Here is a 24058-nt window from a genome sequence, read left to right on the forward strand (position 1 = left end):
GCCAGGGCCTCAGCTCACAAACTAGTACTCTCCAGGGCTCTCTCAAATTCTTGTGAGGGTGCACCATGGCAACCCTCCTAGGAGAGGATTTTAAAGCACCTAATGTTGAAAGAAGGTCTCAGTTGGCAAGGCGCACTTCATTGCTACTGATGTCGCTGATCCCAAGAGCAGTTTTCGCTTAAATTCCTCCCATATGAACATGCAGGATCAAATAAATAGACCGTACTTTTAACTGGAGACAAAATGGTGTAGTGGTGAAGTACGAGGGCTCTGCAGACAGTCAGTCCTGGCTTTGCCACCTCTTGGCTGTGACAGTGGGCAACTTAATCCCTCTGTGCCTCCCAATTTCTCCTCTACAATATGGGGATGATAAGAGTACCTACCTCATGAAGTTGTTGTCAGGATTAAATGAGTTAGAACGTGGAAATGCAGTGCTGGGCACAGAACGTTCACTCGGTAAACATTGCTATCACCATTACTCCTGGGAGGATATTCTTATAAAGAAAAAAAAAAAAAAAAAAGGCAATGATAATGTTGTAAGTAAGGGCCAGGTTTAGAGACAAAGGAATTGTCTGGAAGATTCAGGACAAAAGGCATTTTGGAGGAAAAGTGTAAGGGGGTGGAATTTCTCTTATCCAGGAAAGCCGTGTAAGACTCCAGCTTGCAAGGGGAATGCTGAGTGGGACGGTGTTCAGGAACTCAGAAGAGGCCCACTGAGATGTGCTGGGCCGCACAGAACGGCACAGAACGGCTCCTCTGTGGGTCAGGCAAGGAGAGAGGAAGGCAGTGTGTAAGAAGTGGGTTTTGTTTTTTCCATCTGTGCCTGACACTCCATCCCACACAGAGGGAGAAGCGTGACAAAGTGTTTTGCTGTTTGAATCACTGTGGCAACCTGAATTCCTTTGCTCTTCCAGGAAACCATAAACGAAATCAATTCATGGAGCGGACACTCTTTTTTGCCTCTGTTTTCCTTTTCCAATGGCTAGTGCTTCTTAAAAGGGGAGAGGGGTCTCTTGATTGTTTTAAATATACCATATTTCAGACTCCTCAAAATGTGTTTACCTAACATCAGGTGAAAGAACCTGAGAAAAGCTGATAAAGCAGGCACGAAAGCTTAGATGTGTTCACTGTAGCCACCTTTTGATGACAGGCATGCCGTAGAACTAAAGTCATTGATCCGAATTATTTAAAAGTCATTGTGAGACAAAGGAAGAATGGAGGGAGAAAGAGGATGTAAGGGAGAAGGTGAGAAGGAAAGAAGGTAAAAGGTTGCAGGCAGGGCCCACTTTATGGGCGTGTGACCAGTAAAGCCACAGGTGCCGCACACTCAGAAGGGAGCTCTGTGCTGGGGGTACAACGCTCTGTGGCCATCTGAAAAGTCTCAGTAATTCTATCGTTGAATGTGTGTTTTGTATGTTAAGTCTAATAGGACAGTGGAGCCTCAGCTCACACAGTCCCACCTCCCTGCTGCCCTGGGACAGATGCTCAGGCCCCAGCTCCCCAGTCCCCTGGCAGGGGTCTGGGCACAGGCTCAGGGAGGGTGAGGATTGAGCATGCGCTGAGTTGCAAGATGGGGCCCTAGGCACCTGTGAGGGTTTGCACTCACCGTGAGAATGCCCAGCCCAAGGGAGCGTGACACTAAATAGCAAATAAAAATCGCAGTGACAGGTCCAGAGAGACACCATGGAAGAAGGGAATACATTATTCCTCTGCCATGTGAACAGGGGGCTCCACATTTTCCCTGGGCCCCATAAATTATGTAGCTGGCCCTGGTTGTAATATTTAAAACCCACTCAGCACTCTTTCTGGGGCTCAAAGTTGAGAGCTTTGAGTGCCCTGAGCCTTTGGTCCTGCAAGAGGTTGCAGAACTTGTATCAGCTGCGGTCCCCTGATACAGTGGGAGCACACTCGAGGGTTCACTGTGTAACGGTTCCCTGTGAAGCCACGCTGAGTAACGAGATATCCGGAGAGTCCTCAGTGCAAACAGGGAGAGGGGAGGGAAAGGAAAAGCAAAAATGAAAGGGTGCTGTTGCACAGAATTGTGCAAACTGACTCAGAGGTTCTAAAAGACAACCCTGGGGTCAAATAAACTGGGATAATAAAGTGGGAGGAATGCCAAAAGAAACGTTACATGGGAAAATGTATTAGGAGGTGGCTGTCGAATAGCGCTTGGAATGTATTAGAATTGCAGCTTTAAGAAAGTTCAGCACTCTCAGCTGATTCACTTTGTTATAAAGCAGAAACTAACACACCATTGTAAAGCAATTATACTCCAATAAAGATGTTAAAAAAAAAAAAAAAGTTCAACACTCTTTCTGCCCAGGACCCTGAGCCCCGCACGTGACCTGGCTCCTGGCCCCCAGAACTAGTGCGTGCCTCTGCCGTTTCTTTAACCTGCTCCTCGTGCCTCCTAGAGACCTCCATTCTTCCCATAAGACCCGCTGCGTGGAGATGCAGGGTCTATATGGAGTCATGGAAAACATTAAAATGCTGACGAATTATTTGGACTGTTTTATAATCTTTACACAGATGTCAGGAGAAATCTGAAAGATAAGACTTTCCACTGTGTGAGATAAAACTAGAATTTATTTTATTGGCCATTGAGGATTTATCGTCATCTAAAATTGCAAATGCTTATGCAGTGTTTTTTGTATTTTTCAGTCCAATGAAAGGTAATATGCACAGCATTTACTTACTCATTTGTTCAAGCTGAAGAGATGTAGGACGCTCTCAAGAAAGAGCTGGTGACTTTTAAGGCTGGGACAGGTTACTAAAAAGAGTGTAGAATAGCCTCCCTTCAAAGATAAGATAAGGGCTTCCCTGGTGGTGCAGTGGTTGAGACTCTGCCTGCCAATGCAGGGGACGTGGGTTTGATCCCTGGCCCTGGAAAGTCCCACATGCCACAGAGCAACAAAGCCCGTGCGCCTCAACTACTGAGCCTGTGCTCTAGAGCCCATGTGCCACAACTACTGAAGCCTGTGTGCCTAGAGCCCGTGCTCCGCAACAAGAGAAGCCACCGCAATGAGAAGCCGCGCACCTCAATGAAGAGTATCCCCCGCTCGCCGAAACTAGAGAAAGCCCATGCGCAGCAATGAAGACCCACAGAGCCAAAAAAAAAAAAAAGATAAGATAAAAACTTATTATACACCTACACAGAAAGAGGGACCCAGTTTAGATGGTTGCCTGAAGTTCTTTCCTTTTCCTACTTATTTGTTTTTATTTCTTTTTATCAATTAGCTACTAAATTATGACGCACTTCTTTTCACAAAGGATTTTTGACAATTAAATTACATGCAATTTATAGCAATTTGACCATTACCAGATCACTCTGATCATCATTACGTCACTAGTCAGTACTCGTCATAGTCATTTTGTTAATGTTAAAATTAACTCTGCCAGCTTCTCAGGGGTTAACCTCTACAGCAAGTGGGGGAAACAAAACGAATATATTTAATGAGGAAGTCATCTAGGTGGTCCACCCATTGTGCTAGCTCTGATGTCAGTCAATTACACCTGTATTTAAGTCCTCCTTAGTTCACTGATTATGGAAGACAATTTAACTCTTACAGGAGACAAAAATCCCTGCAGTGACTTGAGACAAGTGGAAATTTGTTTGTGGGTTTGATAAAATGAATTTTCTTTTTTTGTTGTTTTGAATTTTTTTGCTTTGAATTTTTATCTTAATTTGCATAGACAGGGAAGAACACTGGATTGTACATAATGAGCTTTCTTTGACTCTGTTTTCCAGAGTGGAAATAGGATTCTGTGTTCCATCATTCTGAGCCATCACCAGGGTCCGTCCATAATCAACTACGACGATGAGAGTGGGAAGACGTGTGTGCACATCGCCGCAGCAGCTGGTTTCAGTGACATCATCAACGAGCTGGCAAGATTCCCTGAGTGCAACCTGCAGGCTCTGGATGTGGACGACAGGTATCCATGGCAACTCGGAAATGTGGGGAACTACCAGTCATCTTTTCCAAATTTTAATCTCAAAATAAAGAAGATGTTTAAGGAGTTATCCTATATGACTATATCCTTACTGCCAGTAATATTTATACATACGCTTGTGACAATAAAAGCTGCTCTATTTTAGTCAGGGCAGGAAAAAATCATTGTTATGAAGAGAAACGCCATGACTGTACAGTATTGTCAGACTTTCCACTTTTTGCTAACCGTTCTCAGTGTTCTCAGAAGGCCTTCAGTATTATCAGCTTCCTGCTATAGGCACTTTTTGTTCTTAACAGTAAGTCTTGATTCTTTTCCTTCGTTCCTGGATTATGTCATAAAGTCAACAAGCTCTTGTTATCCAGAGAAGAGCATAATAGAGGCTTTGTGTTCAGAACTAGATGTGACCTTATCAGGCTTCTGTTTTGGGTTTTTTCAGTCATTAAAGATGTATTTGCATAGAAAAGGAAGCTGAGTCCAGAAAGGTAAAGAGACTTGCCTCAGAGGTATTTAGCAACTAAGTGAAAACTTGTACCCTTGACTTCTAAACAGAGCTTTTCACCTGCATGCCCTTCATCCATAATCAACTATTAGAACTTTTCAATTACAATGTGTATCTAACCTTTCTTTCAGTTAGGCATAGACTCAATGGAAATATAAGAATAATATAACAACAAATAAGACTATTGAAAACGAGTATAAGGCTTGTACACTACGTATAGTTTTGTTTACCTTTTTCTATTGAAGTGCAAATCTAGCCACCTACTTATCATGATTTTAGATGCCCCAAGAAGCACTTCCTACTTCCTGATACCTGAAATCCTTATAACACAGGGGGAAAAAAATCTTGGGTTCCATGTAAGTCTCAGAAGCTGGAGATGGTTAACATGATGACTTTAATTAAAATTAAGGTATAAATCATTGAAATTAGACCTTTTCCTAAGAGCAGATGTTGAACTTGAGCAGGTAAGAAAGTAATAGGACTTAGTTACATGAGGAGGAAAGGTGAATGATCCAAAAAGAGAAGAAAAGAACACATCTAGGAAAAGAAGGCTAGAAAAAAGTTTGCCTACTTCAAAATACTTGTAGAACCAGCTCTGAATAGAGTATTTCCCATTTTGCATTGTCACATGCTTAGCAGAGAAAATTTAGTTCCCCCAGCCTCAGGGAAGAAAGAAAAACCAAGGGCAGAAAGAAAATGCAAAAGATTGGGTCCTACAAGGGTTCAAAGTGAAGTAAAATCTCAAGAAAGGTCTAGTTCCTGCTCCAAAGTTCAGCTCATGTGTTGCATGCACTAATCAAATCCTGCTCTTCATTTTGTTTCAGTTTCTGCATCCTGCATTGTGTAGCTGTGCCTTCACATTGAAACTGTAAGCTTGTATTAGTATAGAATTTTTCAAAATTTTCATAGGTTTAAGTACTTAATGCATTTGCAACAACTGTGACTTCGCTTTCCTTCTTTTTTTTTTCCCCCAGTGGAGAGAAAGTTTTTGAGGAAAGAGAAGAAAAATAAGGCAATGATTTAAAAAAAAAAAAAAAAAAACAACCTAGGATGAGGGAAAATATGGGGAAACTAGTCCTCCTAGATATTAAAACACATCATAAATCTATGACATTTAAAACACAGTGGTACTAGCCTAAGATTGATGGCACAGAACACATAACTCATAAATAGCTTATGTAGCTTAAATGTCCCAAATTTCATCAGTCTATGAGGTCATACTTTCCTTTAGTACCCAAGTCATTTATTTTCAGGAAGGAGAGTCTTTTATCAAACTCTCCTCCCTACACATATCTGGGAATTATCTAGAGAATGTTTGCATGTTCCATAAATCGTTCCTTGGCTTCTCTTCGACCAACACTGCATTCTTGTGCCCCTCATCTCCTGCCATTCAGAGACCACCTCATCAGCCCACTGCTTGTCTGTGATGAATTTCTTCTGAATCATGGGCCCTGATTCTCCAGCTCCTCACTGTGATAGCTGAGTCCAGCCTGCTATGTTTGTAGGACTATCCTGAAGCTTAGAGATCAGAAAGGAACTACAGCTTAGATAACTTGAAATTGGATGCTACATATTGCCCATGAAGGCTCTATGTGTATTAGTTAGAAGTTATCTATGCTTCTCCTGTTTGTCTGCAAAATAATTTTTTTCCCTGTGTCCTTCTGGACCTCTTCTTCCATGTTGATGGCCGGAAGGATTAAAACAGTCACTCTTAGCAATTGTTGTGAAGGAGTATTTCACAGTGCTCCAGAGAGAATTGTCACGTGTTGGTAAACCTGACTACATTGATGTCCCGCCCTCCATCTACTGAATTTATGGGCAATATATTCTCTAAGCAGGAAGGCATAATATGGCTGGTGCCTCGTCTTGTTTCATAATAAATATTGTTTGGAGACCTCACTCACACAGAATGGAATGAATCATATCTGCTACATGTTCAAATAGGCAGTGTGATTGATGACTATGTTGAAAAAATATACGGTCCTATTAAGGGTTCTCAAATTTCTGCCCATATCATAACATGAGGAAAAGGATGCCTGATTGACAGAGGACACGATTTACCATGGGGACTGTGGTCTCACTGCTGACATGGCTACCCTCCGAATACTAAGGCCCAAGCCCCTTCACAGATGCCCGGCCCGCAGGCTGCCTCCATGTCTGAGAGACCTCTTGGCTCTCCCAGGGGTGGCCTTCTGCCAGCGGTCAAGCCCCAGAGTAAAGCCAAGAAGAGGCCTTCCATGCCCTCCTTTCCTGCCTCAGAACTGATCCCTTCCCAGAGTGACTGACAGGAAGAGTAGCCACTCTCTTCACGGGAAACCCCATTCACAGGCATGTCCTCTTTCACTGTGCCCCTCCTTAGCCTCCCAGGGTCCCACTGCCCAGGCACACCACACAGACATCCCCCGCCACCCATTTCCCGGCATCTCTGCCAAGGAAGCAAGGTTCGGGTCCCCTTTGCTCTTGGGTCCAGTAGTCCTATATGCTCTTATCACCTTCTTATCCCATCTGCCTTGATAGTTCTTTCTACAGCTGGGGAACTAATTTGCTCCAAATCTGCTCTCAGTTCTGGGCTTGGCTTTTGGAAACAGAAAGACACTGACTATTTCTCTTATCCACCCTGCTATATCCCTCCCCGGAGGTTGAGCATAAAATCAACCATATCCTTAAATGAGGAAAGAGGAAGGGTAGAAAAGTACGTATATAGGTCAGGATCTCAAAATATGATCCCACTGCACTAATAAATGGTGTTGAGAAAAGTTGGCTATGTAACTGGAAAAATGGTCAGATTGGCTCCACACCTCACCACACATATCAAAATACACATACAGACACATGTGCAGTTTTTTTTTTTAATCCAAATAAATCTAGAAGAAAATATTGGTTTCCTTTTTATTTACATTCAGTAAAATTTACTTTTTTTTTTTTGACATATAGTTCTATGAATTTTAACACATGCATAGATTCATGTAACCACCACAAGCAAGATTCAAGACAATTCTGTCACCTCCAACATCAACTCAGGTTGTCCTTTTGTAGTCAAGGCCTCCCCTATCTCTAAGCTCTGGCAACCACTGATTAGTTCTGTCTCTTGGGTTTTGCCTTTTCCAGAATGTTATATAAATGGGAATATACAGTATGTAATCTTTTGAGATTGATTTATTTCACTTGGTAGAATGACTTGAGATTCATCTGTGTTCCATATATCAGTAGGCTGTTCTTTTTATTGCTGAGTAGGATTCAATTTTGTGGATGAACTATAGTTTGTTTGCCCATTCACCCATTGAAGGACATTGGGTTGTTTACAGTTTTTGGCAATTATGAATAACGCTGCTATAAATATTTGTGTATAAGTTTTTGTGTGAACATAAATTTTCATTTCTTTAGCTATATATCTAGAAATGAGATTGCTTGGTCCTATGGTAAGTATGTTTAACTTTAGAAGGAACTGACAAACTATTTTCTGGTGTGACTGTTTCCATTTTGTATTCCCACCAAAAATGTATAAAAGTTCAGGTTGCCCTGAATCTTCATCAGCCTTTGCTATTGCCAGGTTTGGGGTTTGCTTTTTTTTTTTCAATTTTTTTTTTTTAATTGAAGTATAGTTGATTTACAATGTTGTACCAATCTCTGCTGTACAGCAAAGTGACTCAGTTATACACACACACACACACACACACACACACACACATATATACATTCTTTTTATTTTTTCTTAATTTTAGCCATTTGAATAAATATGTAGTTGTATCCCATTGTGTTTTAATTTGCATTTCTCTAATGAAAAATGTTATTGAGCACCTTTTCATGTGCTTATTTACCATTTATGCATCTTCTTTGATAAAGTGTTCAGATCTTTTGCTAATTTATTTTAATTGGCTTGCGTATTTTTTTATTCAGTTTTGGAATACTTTACATATTCTGAATACAAACTCTCTGTTGAATGTGCTGTTTGCAAATATATTCTCCCAGTCTCTGGCTTTTTTTTTTTTTTTTCTTCCTTAAGAAAATAATAGTTTTGCCATTTAACAAGGTTTAAATACTGATGAATATTCATCTACCTTCTGGCTGATGAAGGACTTTCTAAAACATAAAATCATGAAACAAACCAAAAATGAACAGGTAAATAAATGTGATTATTCCTTAAAATTTTTTATGGAAAAAATCACTAAAAAATTAAAAGCTAAGTAACAAATTAGAGGAAATGTTTTCATAAACATAACCTAGAAAAAAATTGATACCTTAAATATTTTAAAAGCCTATATAAATTAGTAAGAACAACTAATAATCTAATAGAAAAATGGGCATAGGGCATTAAGAATCATTTCAATGAAGAAACTCAAATGGCTAATAAGCATATATTTCAGAAGTTCTTCCCCACTATTAATTAAAGAAATGCAGAAGAAAACAACACTGAAGTACCATTTTGCCTACCAAGTTGGCAAAGATCTTTAAAGATGGTGATAATACAATATTGGGAAGGAGTAGGGACACAGCTGGTAGGAGGAGAGATTGAGCCAGTTTTTTTGGAAGGCAGTTTGGCACTATGTATAAAGAGCCTTATGATTGTTCATACCCTTTGACCCACTACTTCCTCTTCTAGGAAATTCTCAGAAAGACCAAAGCAGGTGGAAGGCCACAGAATATCAGAATTAGAGGAGAGGCCCTTACACCATACACCATCATCCTGAAGCCCCATTTAATGCATACCATTTCCACACTGTAAATAGCAACAAGTCTTTCCTGCCACGACCCAACTTCAAGCAGGAGCTGTTGCCAGCTAAGTAACCTGTACCATTCATGTGCTCAGACACTTATGTTGTTCCCCTGTGGTCCCCCAGGACACCTCTGCACTGGGCTGCAGCTGCAGGAAAGGCAGACTGTGTGCAGTCACTGCTGGAGCTGGGCATAGACAGCAACCTGCGAGACATCAGTGAGAGCACACCCCTGGCCTGCGCCCTGTACTGCGGCCACATGGCCTGTGTCAAGCTCCTCTCCCAAGAGAGCAGGTGAGCGCACCAGGAGGCACTCATTTTTTCTTCCTCTCAAAGATTTATAAAATTGGATGAAATTGTTTAAACTGCCAAAACTAGCAGAAAACCAGCAATAACTTAATAATCATGTTTGCCATTATCTAACATGTAATGACATGTCCTTGACGCTGTGGAGCAAAATGATAGCAGTAAGCCTGAATCCATCAGCCTAATATTCACTGAACTCTAATCTCTTCTTTCCTTTTTCTCCCTTTCCTCGTCCCTTTATGCCATATACTATTTATTTATTTATTTATTTATTTATTTCTGGCTGCATTGAGTCTTCGTTGCTGCGCGTAGGCTTTCTGTAGTTGCGGTGAGTGGGGACTACTCTTCGTTGCGGTGCGTGGGCTTCTCACTGCGGTGGCTTCTCTTGTTGCGGAGCATGGGTTCTAGGCGCGTGGGCTTCAGTAGTTGCAGCACGCGGGCTCAGTAGTTCCGGCACGCAGGCCCTAGAGTATGCCATATACCCTTAATTGCTCTTTTGCCTAAATCAGCATTTCTCCAGCTTTTTGTTCTCAGGACCCTTTTACACTCTCAAAAATTATGGAGGACCCTAAAGAGCTTTTGTTTTTGTGAGTTACACCTATCAATATTTATGGCATTAGAAATTAAAACTGAGAAACTTTTGAAAAAATATTTTGTTATTAATTTAAAGTAATAACCCATTACATTTACAAGTTAACATTAATACCATATTTTTAGTTAAAAAATAACCCATTCTTCAAAACAAACCAAAAGAATGTAATGAGAAGAGCAGTTTTGTTCTACTTTGCTCTTTGAGTCTCTTTGATATCTTTATAGAAGCTTAATAGAATACAGCTGCATTCCCACATCTGCTTCTGCATTCAATCCATTGCAATATGGTTGTTTTGACTGAAGTGTGTGAAAACAATCTGGCCTCACATAGATATGTAGGTGAAAAAGGGAGGAGTATTTCAAGAACCTTTTCAGATAACTGTGATACTTTTCCTTTTTTACTACACCAAAACTTGACAAGTAGTAGTTTCCTAAAGCTTAGTGGCAATGTGGACTCTGTCACCATATCAGTGAAGTTTTTGAATTCTGTTACATTAAAATCCATGCATCTCTCTAGCACTTTAAATGTGTCTTACATCTATGCATGATTTTGTAATATCTTGCACTGGTCATTTGGAAAATATTGGTTTACTTAGTTATGAAGATCTTCCAAATAGTACATTTCATTATACAATACCAGAAAAAAAATCACATTTGTTAATATCACCACTGATCTCATCAGAAAAGCCTCTATGTATCAGGAAGCTGTCAAGCTCACAGTGTGCATACAAATTTTCCAAGATTCTAATTTTTGCTTGAAAGCTAGATTTTTGTCATTGGCAACAATTAATGTCAATTGTTTACCTTGAAATGACAGGCTCACTTTGTTCATTTTTGAGAAATCAAATGCCCATCTCCAAATAACCACAGCTTGTCTATAAGCCATAAAAATCATGTTTCATGAAAAAAGTGCCTAGTTCAGCTAGCAACTCAAACAACGGCACAAATGTTTTACCTCAAAACAACCATTGTACTTCAGTATATAGTAGAATTGCTTATGAGTACTTCCTATTTTATCGAAAAAATGTATCTCAAGGATCAATATTTAGTAAAATTAATAACATTTACTGGACATTATTAAGTTTAATGGCAATTTTCTCAATGAAAGTCTATTGTTGTTACTACCTTGATTTGTGCCAAGGAGCCCACAGTTTCACCCACTTGCTCTCTTGCACCCTTGGTGTAAAAAGCAGACCAGTGAAAAAAACAACATCTTGATATTATTATGAATATAGGTTAAACCTCATGAAACTTCTGAAGACTGTCAGGGCCCTCACCTCCAGGTTCAGTGGACCATACTTTGAGACCCACTGGCCAAAATCACAACCTTAAGAGGAGGAGATTGTTTGTAGAAGATGCTGAAGTAGCATCAGTTAGCACAGAGGCATATTCTGTACGGGGAAACTTGAAAGAATGCTAGAGATCTCCTGGGGTTTTCTCTGGTAGTATCAGGAGTCCAGAAGTTGTGTTTAATATTTCAAAAAGCCTATTGGAAGGTGAAAGGAGGATAAAAATATATCACAGGAATAAAGATTCAATTATACACTGTGTGACCTGCAGAAAAAAAACAAAAACAAAAACCATTCATTATATGCAGCCAAAATGAGGGGTGATTTTTTCAAATTACATATTACAATATCTCACTCCAAAGAGTAATGTTGCAATCTGGCTTTTAGGGCATGAACACGGTCAGGTTTCATCATTAACTCATACCACAGAAAGCATTAAATCAATTGTGGCCTCAGAAGAGAACAACACAGAATTTTCCAAGGAACAAAAACAGAATAGTGCCTCAGGGAAACTCTCCACACAAGAAGAGCCAGCCGGACAGCTGCTGACCGTTTTTTCCTTTAGAAATTGCCTGCTCATTGGGCATTGCTCATTTTCTTCTTCTGCCACGCCCAACCTCTGGCATACACACTTCCTCTTCTGCAGCTGAAGCCCAGACAAAAGCTTCTCTCCTCGGCTTCCTTTAGTACACTTTTTCAATAGGAAATTTAGTAAAAGCTCAACAAGAAACAACACACAGTGTAAAATGGGCAGGCTTCCTAAGGTGGATACTATCAGAGCTCTGCCCAGATCTCCTGGGATCCGTTTCAGAGAAAGCCTAAAATCACACTCCCCCGACACCTGCAACCTCCACCCTGCTGCTGCTAGTTGAAGCCTGAACTCCACATTTGGCCTTTATCTCTTTGACTTAAAGCTTGCACTCCTACCGACTGTCCTTAAGAAGTGAGAACAGTAATGCTTTGAGATATTTTCAGCTTACTTGATCCCTGGGAGAAAACAAAATTTGAAAGGATAGTTCCTGAGGGAGCAGGTGAAATCTAACTAAGAAATGTTCTAACTGGACAGAGAACTGACCATGGCAAGGAAGGAGCTGGCCAAGGAGGTTGTGAGTAGCTCTTGCACGTCACCTTTGACTTGAGAGGGCTTCGAGTGTCTGTGGATGATCTCTGACAACCTGCTCAGGTGGATGGAATAGAGGGAGGTCTATTGTGTGGTTACTGCTGGTGTCTCCACTTCTTGCCCTCACGTAGCATCCTTGTTATTTTATATTCCCATAGAACAGAGCCTACTCCACCCCTTCCTTCCCAGAAGAGTAGACCCCAGAAGAAGGAGGGACGATTCAGCATGCTCAATCAAATCTTCTGCAGGAACAAAAAAGAAGAGCAGAGGGCCTATCAGAAAGATCACAGCAGGGACTGGCACAGGGGAGAGCCCACCTCGGAAGTTGATGACATCATCACCACCTTTGACAGCAACGTGGATACCAACTGCCAAGAACAGCCTGGTGGTCGGGTGGCTATGGTTGACTTTAAGAAGAGGACCTCAGAGAATTCAAAATACCACTTGCCAGAAAAGAAGCCCCTGGCCCATAAAGGGCTTCCACCAATCAGAACGCAGAGTCTCCCACCCATCACCCTAGGCCATAACTTCCTGACAGCCTCCCAGGGGGCCACTTCCCATGCTGGCCTGAGCTCTGGTACTCATCATGCTGCCCAGCAATCTCAGAAAAGCCGAAGTGAGCAGGATTTATTGAATAACAGAACTGGCTGCCAGGTATTGCTCGATAACCAGGTGTTCTATAAAGCTTGGACTGTGTCTTCTTCTGATAAGCTGCTAGACAGGTTGCTTACCAGCAGATCCAGTCACCAGGAGGTGTCAGGGCCGCCACATCTTCCTCATCTACATAATCCTTCGTCAGGTAATGTCCCTGCTTCCTTCTTTCTCATTTCTGACAGATTCTATACAAGAAATGTGTCATGCAGTCCTGGGTTAGGAACTGGAGTGACAGTAGGTAGCCTAGAGGACAGGGTCAGAATGGAAATGGGTGATTAGGCTACCTTTTTCCCTTGAGTCTACTGGATTCAGGATTTCCAGGCTATGGAAACAGTCTGCTTTTCCACCTTGAGAGCAATCATCAAGTAAAAGTATGCGCCTTCTCATCTTCTCTCATCGCAGCAGGTATGTGTGGTGACTGGCAGATTAGAGCAGGAATATTACTATTTCCACTAGCAAGTATTCTTAAGCAGGGATACTTGGCAATATCACCTATGAGGGGTTGATTTGTTTGTGTGATTGTTTGTTTTTAAATCATGTGTTCAATGACCACTCCAGGACTACTGAACCAAGATCTTGGTGAGGCAAAAGGGAAAATGGCGATGCCCTCTATGTATACGTGTAGAAAGAGAACACATTCGCACATGTGTGGCTCAGGTCTCCATACACACCAAAGGGTTACATGGCAATTCTCCCTCCTGCCTCTTGCCCCAGCTACCGAGTGCCCCTCATCCAAAGCTATGTTATTAATTTTGTGTTTACCTTCCAGAGATATTTTATACATATTTAAATATATATGGATATATACATTTTAAATAAGTGTATCACACTAAAGAATCTATATTTTTATACACATGCAAGCAATATATACGTATCTATTTTCCCATTTAACATTTGTGTTAAACAAATGTGTCACACTAAAATTTTTATTTATTTTTTTTAATGGCCCCCAGGTGATTCTGATGTATACCAGAGACTAAGAACTATCGTTCTAAAGCAGAGGCTGCAAAACAGCTTCCAAAATCAGTTCATTACTAATTCAGTAATCAAGTGAATTAATTACTAATATTTAAAAATCATGAAGTTTTACATAAAAATTTAAAACTCTAGCTTCTCTTGAGAAATCGAAAAGTCTGGCAACACTGAACCCAAATTTCACTTGGCAATAATTGCCTGGATCTGAGTAACCACTATCCCCATAGACATCACTTGGACATCACTGTCCCCAGTTCAACCCAGTCTGCACCACTCTCCAGTATCTCTCCGTGGAGTGTCAGTTGTTCTTACCAACAAGTTTCTGTTGTTGTTTTTCTTATAGTAGGGTTAAGAGGAAAAATGATATATTGCTTGAACCCATATTTCTTTCAGAAGTAGAAAAATGAAAGCCCAAGAGGGCTATGTGTATTTTAAGAAGTAGAGGAGCACAGTATATCTTCGGGAATAAGGAATATTCCTTCCAATTTAATATGCAGCATGAGTCTGGCTCTCCTCACTCATCTTCATGTGCCTGATGTCTGAAACCTGTGAGGTAGAGTATGGCTTCCCTCATACATATTTATGTTTTTAAGCACAGGATAGATAGGAATAAACACATGAAGGCTATTTCCTGAGAAAAACTTCCCTCAAGATTTTACTTCCTCCACAAAGCACTGAAGCATGGGTAGTTTTTCCTTGTGTTCTGCAGAAAGGTGAGGAAGAAAAGATATTGATCTGCTGTCTTTGACACTTTGGTGGCCTCCAGGGCCTTGACTTAGCCTGCTTTCTGGAGTTAGTCCTGTCTTAGCTAATATCTTCTTTTTTGAAAATTTTTTGAAATTTGTGAAAGTCTTGTTCTTGTTCTGTTCCCAGGACAGCCTTGGGCTGTCTTTTCTATATCAGTTAGGATTGGTTTCATCTGCCTGTAACAGAAATGCAAAGTAACAGTGGCTTAAACAGCATAGTTTATTGCTCTCATATGAAAGTAGTCGAAGGTGATGGTTCCCAGGTGCTTGGTGAATCCATGATCACCAGAGACCCAGGCTCCTTCCATCTGTATGCTCTACAACTTAACCTATGCCTTTCATCCTTTGGATCATTTCACATTTCATAATATCTGACAGAGCAGGAGGAAGGAAGGGGGGGGGGGCGGAAATGGATGTCCGCCAGCTGAATTAGCTCCCATTAATAAGTTATCTCCCATAAATTCCACAGTCCGCTTCCATTTCGTTGGCCAGAACTTTAGTCACATGATCATGCCTATCTGCACGGGAGACTGGGAATTGGATCCTTTTAACTGGGTACATGACCGTCGCTCCAAAATTGGATTTTTGTTTCTAGGAGGAAAAAGAGAATAGATATTGGATAGAGAACTAGTAGATTCTGTCACATGTGCCATCTAAAACCTTCTATATTATTTAAAATAAAAGGAAATTCAATAAATTGGTTTGAGGATTTGTTTCACTTTTCCAATGAAGTAACTTGAAAAGTCCTATGGGGCAGAAAAGCAGAAAAGGAGAAGCAGAATTCTCCAAGGGAATGTCAAATAATTAGCCATGCCTGTACCAAAGCATTTATTTTTTTCAACCAATGTTTTTGAATGCTGATAATAACTAGGAGCCTTTCTAGGTAACTGAGTCATGACAAGATAAACTCCCAAGAATCTTCAGCCTATAAATGAACTTTAAGGTACATGGATTTGCTAAACTGATTATACAACTCACTTTAAATTGATTTTCTTCTCATGTTTAGATACAAAATCATAAGAGTTTTAAACGGAAAGGACCTTAGTTCTTTCACTCATTCTTTAATGGATAATGTCTTTAAAGGATAATGTCTATTATCCTGATTTATGAAGAGGCAGCATATCCAGTGGTTAAGAAAGAGATTCTTTTTTTTTTTTTTTTTTTTTGGCTGCACCACACGGCTTATGGGATTTAGTTCCCTGACCAGGAATCAAACCTGGGACCACGGCAGTGAAAGAGCCAGCTCCTAACTAACCACTGGACTGCCAGGAAATTGCCCCAAGAGAGGGATTCTAAAGTCACTCTATCTGAGTTCAAATTCTGACTCTCTCATTTACTTGCTGTTACTGAATCTCTCTGAGCTGTTGTTCCTTCATGTCAAAAATGGGAGGAAATACCTAACATGTAGGGCTGTGAGTTGCTGTTAAGATTAAACAAATTGATACATATAAAATACTTAGAACAGTGATTGAGCATAGTACTATACACACATACACATTTGTGGGTTTTTTTTTTTTTTAAACTATGTGCCAGGCCCTATGCTAAGCACTATGCCTTAGAGACAAGCTACAGATGACCTTTGTTTAAAAGACGATGACATTTAAGTAAATGTGCTAGTCAGCTGCCTTTTTGCTCTCAGATCTAGTCTCTTCCCTCCAGCTCTACTTTGTATCTCAGGAAACTACACTTCCCAGGCTCCCTTGCAGCTACTTCCAGGTACTTTTGGCCAAGTACCAAGAGGCACTGGCAAAAGAGTAAGAGCAGGAGAAAGAGGAAAACAAGTGTAGTTCTACACAGTGTCCCTCTGCTTCCTATGGATTCTCCAACAGGGGTTCCAATTCCTCCCACTTCCTCCACAAAGCCCCTCACTCTGTGGTTCTGGCTCCCACTAGCTTCTGAGCCTTGGTAATACCAACTCTTCCCCTTATCACTCCAGCCTAGAAGTGGTTGCATCTTCCTGCTGTGGTTAATCTCTGGATTGTCCTTCTACCCTGTCCTCTGGCTTCTCACCTTTTCCACCAACCAGTATAACCACCTTTCTGTATGAAATTCCCTCTGTTTCAAAGGCCTAAAGAAGTCTCTATTTTCCTGAATGAGCCCTGATTGATAAGGCAAGACATGTCATCTCTCTCGGCTACAGTTTTCCTACCCTCTGGATACAGAGTCTGGGACCATTTTGTTTCATGAGGCCCTTGCCAGTTATAATTTACATGGCCTAGAATCTGCTCAGTCTTACAACTAATTGTTCTGAATATGTCACTAAGGACGTATTCAGAACTTGCACCCAGACCTCCTAAATAGGAAGTTATCCCATGGCAATGTACATATTTCTCTCTTTAAGTCTCAAAGTCCAGTTTGTTAGTATGCTTACCAAATTACCTACAACGTGATTTTCTTAAAAATTACACTGTACTCCCCAAAATAAAAAGATTTCTCTCTGCCTTATAGATTTTATTTTTGTGAATATTTTTAACCCAATTTGAGGTGTTGTTTTTAGAACTACTGAAGCTTCCAGAGTACAGTTGGGAGGGTTCACTTAAGGGGTTTAAGTTGTTAGTCTAGGCAGGTTGAAACTCAGTAGATTTCTACATTGAGCTCCCATACTTGATTTGAAACCTAAAGTAGTAAAGCAATTGGATACTATAAATCATACCACAGCACCACTGGCTCGAACTTGGATGGTCCCTTTACTTTGGATTTTCTCTTTTCCCGCCCTGGGTTTAGTAGAAATAATATGGGCTAGCAGTGATTGCTACTGTTTGAATTCCTGGCAGCTAATGTCCTGTGCTTACATCAGCAGCCCTGAACATTTAGCTGTAATGATTATTGCTTAACATTTATTGAGACCTGTCAGTGGGCTAGATGGAGAGAGATGCAGGATGAGGCACTTAACTTAATGAGGGAATTTGGAGCACATCAGCTTAATTCATTGAGTGCAGCTTTCAGAGAAAATTGAACAGAAAGCTCTGTGGTGTTTGCTACCAGCCTGGTTATTTGCAAGCTATCACAAGGAAGCTAAGAAAGTGTTTGCTTCCTTTCTCCCTCAAGAGAGAACTTTCTTCTCCAGAATTTTCTAGAGTATCCCAGCAACAACGCACTCTCCTCCTCAGGTCTGATAGTAGGTAGGTCTGATGCTGTGACCACCTCTGTTTAAACCCATCAGAAGCTTTGCATCTTAACAGGACGAAGGCCAGATTCTTTAGCTGGCAAACAAAGTCCTCCCAACGTGGCCTGGCCTCACTTCCCATTCTCAACTTCTGCACCTCCTGTCTCAAATCCTTTCCTCCCACCCCCCATCCCCTTGAACAGTTCCTTGAATATCTCTCAGTTCCTAGACAACTACATACCTTTTTACTCTATGACGTCTTTGCCCATGTTATTTTTACTTTCCATCCACTGTGTGCTTGACAGATTCCTACAATCTTTTAAGAACCAGCCCAAAACTTGCCTCCTATGTAGAAGTTACCCTGACTGCTGTAGGAGGTGTGACCCATTTTTACTGTCCATCATAAAAGAATATCTCTGCCTTGTTAAGCCTCCTCTGGGGCAGTGAACCACATACTTCCCCTTCAACAGCACTGCAGGAGAGGAATTTTTATCCCCATTTTAGAGATGAAGAAATTGAGGAGTAAAGTGGCTAGCCCACCGGCCTAAGGTCACAGAGCTAGCTAGGAAGTAGCAGAGCAGATGTTCAAGCGAGGTCTATGGGATGCAAGACACATTGACCTCTCTGGACCCTTCTTTCTTGTTTGATACCCTCACAGCACTACTCATGGCCTTCAAAAGTACAACTTTACCTGTCTCTCTTCCCATCAGCCCCTCCTGAGCACCTTGCCTTCTGTTTGTACTCTAGGCTCTGGAATACAGTGAGTTTGCAATAGATGAGTGCTGAATTATTATTAATCTTCATTCACTTCTGTTTCCTCATTTAACGAAGAAAATGTTTCCTGCCTTTTTATTCTAAAAGACAGTGGTCCTCAACCCTGTCCCCACAGGCTGGACACTCCCTGAAGGTGCCTACAGCACAGATAAGAGAACTTTGGACTATGCACATTCTGCCTTGTCCTTCAAAACTGAGCAAAATGCCAGTGTGGAAGAAAGTTTAACTCTCCTCCCACCTCCTCCCAAATCACTGCTGAAGTCCTTCTCTGCCACTTCTCTCATCCTATCAATATTGCTTTGGTCCCTAAGGAGGCAGGATAGTGTGGATTTTAGGTCCAGAGCCTGGGTGACACTTCCCATCATGTGATCTTGCAGACAATTTAGAACTTTTCCAAGCCACAGTGTCCTCATTTGTAAAATGGGGATGATAATAGTACCTATCTCACAAGGGAAGGTGATTGTTAGGATTAAATGAGATTATGCCTACAGCAGTTAGTCCAGTCCTTGACAATAGTAAGTACTCAATATGCATTATCCATAATTATCATTATCTCATTTTGGGTTTTGCAAATTTCTCCTCAAGTGTTCATGCATGAATAATCAGGTACGAACTGATATGGGTTTTATTGTAATTCTACTTAGGAATGTTTTCTTTTTAAATAATGGCTTGTGAGGTTATTTCACCTTCAAAGTTCAAAGGAATAAAAATATAATGGCAAAATGTCCACCAAGGAGACTAGAAATTTTGCTTAATATTCATCAAATGACATCAAATGACACTGCTCAGATGACTGCCCCTACAAGTCTACCACTGAACTCACCGAAGCAGGTGGGAGGTGGAGCGTGGCTAACGCTTTTTTCCCCCTATTCTAAGGACTGCTCTACCCAGACGGAAGACTTAAACCCTATGAGTGTTGCTGTAGTGATTCTGGTTCCTACTAGACTACTAAACAAAAGATCAAATGAATACATGCCCCACTGTCCAGGAGATCATGTTAAACATGCCACAGAATAACACTGTAATAATTGCTAATGTTTATTGTTTACTCTATAAGCTAAATGCTTTACCTTTGTTCTCCTAATCTTTATGACAACTGAAAAAGACAGATAAAATTATTTTCTGCATTTTACATATGAGGCAATTGAGATTTAGAGACAGAACATCACTTGCCCAAGTTGGGAATTAAGCCTAATCCTGTCTGACCCCAGAGCCCAAACTCCTATTTATTATACCATTTGGTCAACTTGTTAAATGGACTTAACTTTTGTGTAGTCCCTTCTATTTTCAGGTATTTGGAACATCCATCTCTTGTAATCAGTCATGTGCTAATAAATGTTTAATAGGTGGCTCTTCAGAGAAAAATCAGTACTTGCTCATTTCCCTGATGTAAATACTCCCACCATGGCTGATGTCAAGCCACCGAGTATGATGTCAACCAGCTCACAAAATTCCTGAAAATTTAAGAGCCGTTATGCATAGCTCCAGCATAACTCTACTGGTCATCTAAATTAGATCATCCAGATCTCCCACGTGCTTTCACTCAGCTCCCATCTTCTTGATCAGTGAGTCTCAATCCTGGATTCACATCAGAATCACCTGGGAGCTGACAAAAATCTGGCATCCTGTCCCAGCCCCAGAGATACTCATTTATTTGCTGTGGTGTTTAGCCAGAGTAGCATCTTTTTTTAACTCCTCAGATAATTTCTCTGTGCAGCCAGGACTAAGAAACAGCTCTAGAAGAATATATCCTACTCATCACCCACTCATTCAACCCAGATTGACCAGTATGTGATACACTAATACCCTATGTTATTTTTCAAACTTTCAAGTTTTGTAGAGTACCTGGCCAACTGTGCTTGTTTATAAAATTTAAATAGTTTACTCAAGAAATGATTTCTGATACCTTTTCCTTTCATTTAAACGGTGACTGGCATGTGATAGAAACTGAATATGGTATAGCTATTAGTATTTTTTTGTTATTGTTGTTAACATCATAAATTTCATGATCTATAACAACTTTTATGATTCTTTTATCCATTGGATTTTATAATTTGCACTTGGTTGAGTCTCATATGATTGATGCAAACTGTTTGTCCCCAGGACAAAATTTTCAGCATCTCTCCCCAAACAGACCTAAAATCTGGGATCTTCCTTTCACCCGGAACAACCTGGCTCCCCTACCAGACCAAAAATGTAAGTATTTTGAATCTTCCTCAGCTTCCTTTGCAAAGGTTAACACTGTTAACACGTCTAGACAGGGCTAAATGTTATTTTGGTTTACTTTCATTTTTTTCAAGAAAACATCAGGCGCCAAACCCTGTAAATTACAGGAAAATAAAATAGAGACAGTCTTTAAAGCTTCATCCAACATGGTAATGCTTCTTTAAAAAAATACTCCCTCCCTGGAGGAATTTTTGTGCTTGGACTATAAAAACAATAACAGAAGTTTATTTTGCTATGTACTATTTAATGTCTTTAATGCTTTAAAAATTCTTCTCTTAAGACTGGCTTCCTGACATTGTTTTCCTTACTATGTTGGACAGATAGAAATGTGTCTTACCTCTGCACTCACAGGCTATGCATTCCTAACCAGAAAGGAATAATCAAGTAGATGCTGTTCATCAGTTTTACTTTTAGCGTTATTTTATACAAAACTTCTCACAGTATAAACTGTTAATACATTCTATTCACCAAGTGATCAAGTTTGCCTGTGCCTAAGTATTATCTGGGGTGCTTGTTATAAAGGGGATTCCTGAGCCTCACGCCTAGAAATTCTGAGTTTGTAAATCCTTATATCTGTACTCTGAGGCAGTAGAGATGAGAAAACTTGAGTTCAGAGAGGTCATATAACTTGCCCATTATTTAGGTAGTAAGTAGCAGAGCCAGAAGCAAAATTACAGGATACTGAGTCAGCTGTCACATGAAACAGGTAATACCTATTGGATTTTTTTTTTTTTTTTTTTTGGCTGCGTTGGGTCTTCATTGCTGCGCGTGGGTTTTCTCTAGTTTCGACGAGCAGGGGCTACTCTTCATTGCGGTGCGCGGGCTTCTCATTGCGGTGGCTTCTCTTGTTGCGGAACACAGGCTCCAGGCACACAGGCTTCAGTAGTTGTGGCACGCAAGCTCAGTAGTTGTGGCTCATGGGCTCCAGAATGCAGGCTCAGCATCTGTGGTGCACGGGCCCAGTTGCTCCACGACATGTGGGATCCTCCCGGACCAGGGCTTGAACCCGTGTCCCCTGCATTGGCAGGCGGACTCTCAACCACTGCACCACCCGGGAAGCCCCTACTCATTGATTTTAATTTCCTTCCTTCCTGTTCTTCCTATCCCAACCCACTCCTTTATAACATGTACTCAAGCACTTGTGTGCACATCCACACACACACACACACACACACACTCTCTCTCTCTCTCTCTCTCTCTCTCTCTCTCCACATCTTCTTAATTGCAGAGGTTAGGTGATTTAGAAGCTGCCCTATTTAAGACAAGTTCCTTAACCTTTCTGTACTTCAGTTTCTTCACTTAGCTTATAAGAGTAGTGCAACCTGATAAGACTGTTGAGAGGATTAAATGAGATAATGTACATAAAACCCTTTGCAGCTGTTTGCACAGAGTAAATATCCAATATATGTTTTCTGCCCCAGGCTACAGTTCAAATGGGATGAAGCAAGAGTTCTAGAACCCTTTAGGTAAAAACAAAGAACCCTGCAGTCTTAGTACAACTCTGTTTTCTTTCAGATAAGGAAAGGGAGAGGTAGAGATTTGTCCAAAGTCACACACAGAGTTAGTAGCACAAACTAAGATCTCTGCCTTGACAGATTATTTCCTTTGCCCTTACTAATTTGTCTAAAGGGAGAGTTTTGGATGGTGTGAATTCAATCATTGAATGAAATTCAAGTCTGACCTTGTCTTTAAGCAGAAATGTAGTCACAAAGACATCTCATTAAGGGAAGAATCACTCAGCCTTGAATCCTGGTGTGGCTTGGGGAAGCCAAAGTAACGGGATTTTCTTTGGCAGAACCCAGGGGCTTTGCTTTTCACAATTAAATTTAAGGAGACGGGAAGATAAAGATCTTTGATCAACTGTAGCTCTATGAAAAAGAAGTGGAAAGGTACAGTGCTTTTCCTAAAAGAAACCTGAGAACCTTTTGACTTTTGCATAAAAGCACAGTACAAACATCTTGGGGCTTATTTAGAGCCTTGTGCTGACCTGACCATCAAGGGCTACGCCACCCAAGGAAAAGAAGGCTCTGCTAGGCACCAACAGCCTGATCATGTTTTGATCAAACTTGGCCCCGCCTTGTATTTGTGCATATTTGGCATCCCTGACTACACGTGGTAAGCCTGAATAGATAGGTAGATATACATGGCTTTCTCCTGCAGTTTAGGTCTCCCCAAGAAAAGCTTCTTAGAAGGGCCTCCATTCCTTCAGAAATAACACAGTTCTCCTGCCATCATTCCTTGTGAGACTCTGAGAGATGCAAACCTTGAAAGTTTTTCATTCTATTATTTCCTCCCAGTTCTATCTGGAGAACCTCTACGGACAAACCGAGTGCTTCCTGCTATCCCAAGCCAGCGGGGATACAGCCCACCAGCTGAAGAGAGTGAAAACTCTGCCAGTTCCACCAATGATGAAAATTAATCAGTGACTGTGGGTCACTGATTGTAAAAATATAGATTATATATATTTTCAACTGTCAAAGGATAAGATTACTTTGTAAGAACAAAGACTAATTTAGTAAATTGCATTCTATAAGCCATTCATGGTTTTACAACTCAAAATTCTTTGTTCCAAATAAGCACTTAGAATCTTTGTGCGTATATTGTAAGTCTGTGAGTTTCCATGACCTCTACATGCCAAAATAAAAAGTCACAACATGTTATCATCAGGGAAACTTAGCTGTGTTTGGTTTGCTTTGTGGCATGTTTGCTGGTCTTTTTGAATGATTTTATGTTTTTAAAAAATGTATGCTTTGCTGAATAAAAAAGAAAGCACATTCCATACATGTTTTTTACATTCATTGCAATTCTACTTTGGACTAAGAAAACTTAATTAAAATTAAGATAGTAAATTTCTTTAATCAGTCAGTGTTTATGGCTTTTAAGTGTACAATCATCTGCAAAGTATTTTCTAACATTGGTAACTCCTGGCTAGAGCCCAAATCACTTAACAATGTTTATGTATCTTCTTTGTTATTTGATTATTTCCACCTATTGTCACTTTCAGATATGATTGATTGCTCTGATACTGAGAAGATCATGTGAGTTGGAAAGGTCTACATCCTGCCCTAACAGAATGAAATAGACATTCCTCATACATTCCTCAAATACT

At 40.6% G+C, this 24058-nt stretch overlaps 1 protein-coding gene across 3 annotated transcripts in view; it reads left to right on the plus strand.

Annotated features, from left to right (window-relative positions):
• Positions 1-23723, plus strand: part of ANKRD55 (ankyrin repeat domain 55) — a 415656-nt gene extending 391933 nt beyond the window's left edge. For all 3 annotated transcript variants that reach the window (XM_082457594.1, XM_082457595.1, XM_082457596.1), the window contains 5 exons: positions 3749-3933; positions 9289-9456; positions 12627-13267; positions 20827-20919; positions 23247-23723. In XM_082457594.1, the coding sequence (XP_082313720.1) occupies positions 3749-3933; positions 9289-9456; positions 12627-13267; positions 20827-20919; positions 23247-23368 (1209 nt within the window). In that variant the 3' untranslated portion in view covers positions 23369-23723. The remainder of the gene's footprint in view (positions 1-3748; positions 3934-9288; positions 9457-12626; positions 13268-20826; positions 20920-23246) is intronic.
• Positions 23724-24058: the final 335 nt, after the last annotated feature.

This window comes from Balaenoptera physalus (assembly GCF_965194825.1).
Source record: "Balaenoptera physalus genome assembly, chromosome: 3".
Lineage (NCBI taxonomy): Eukaryota > Metazoa > Chordata > Mammalia > Artiodactyla > Balaenopteridae > Balaenoptera > Balaenoptera physalus.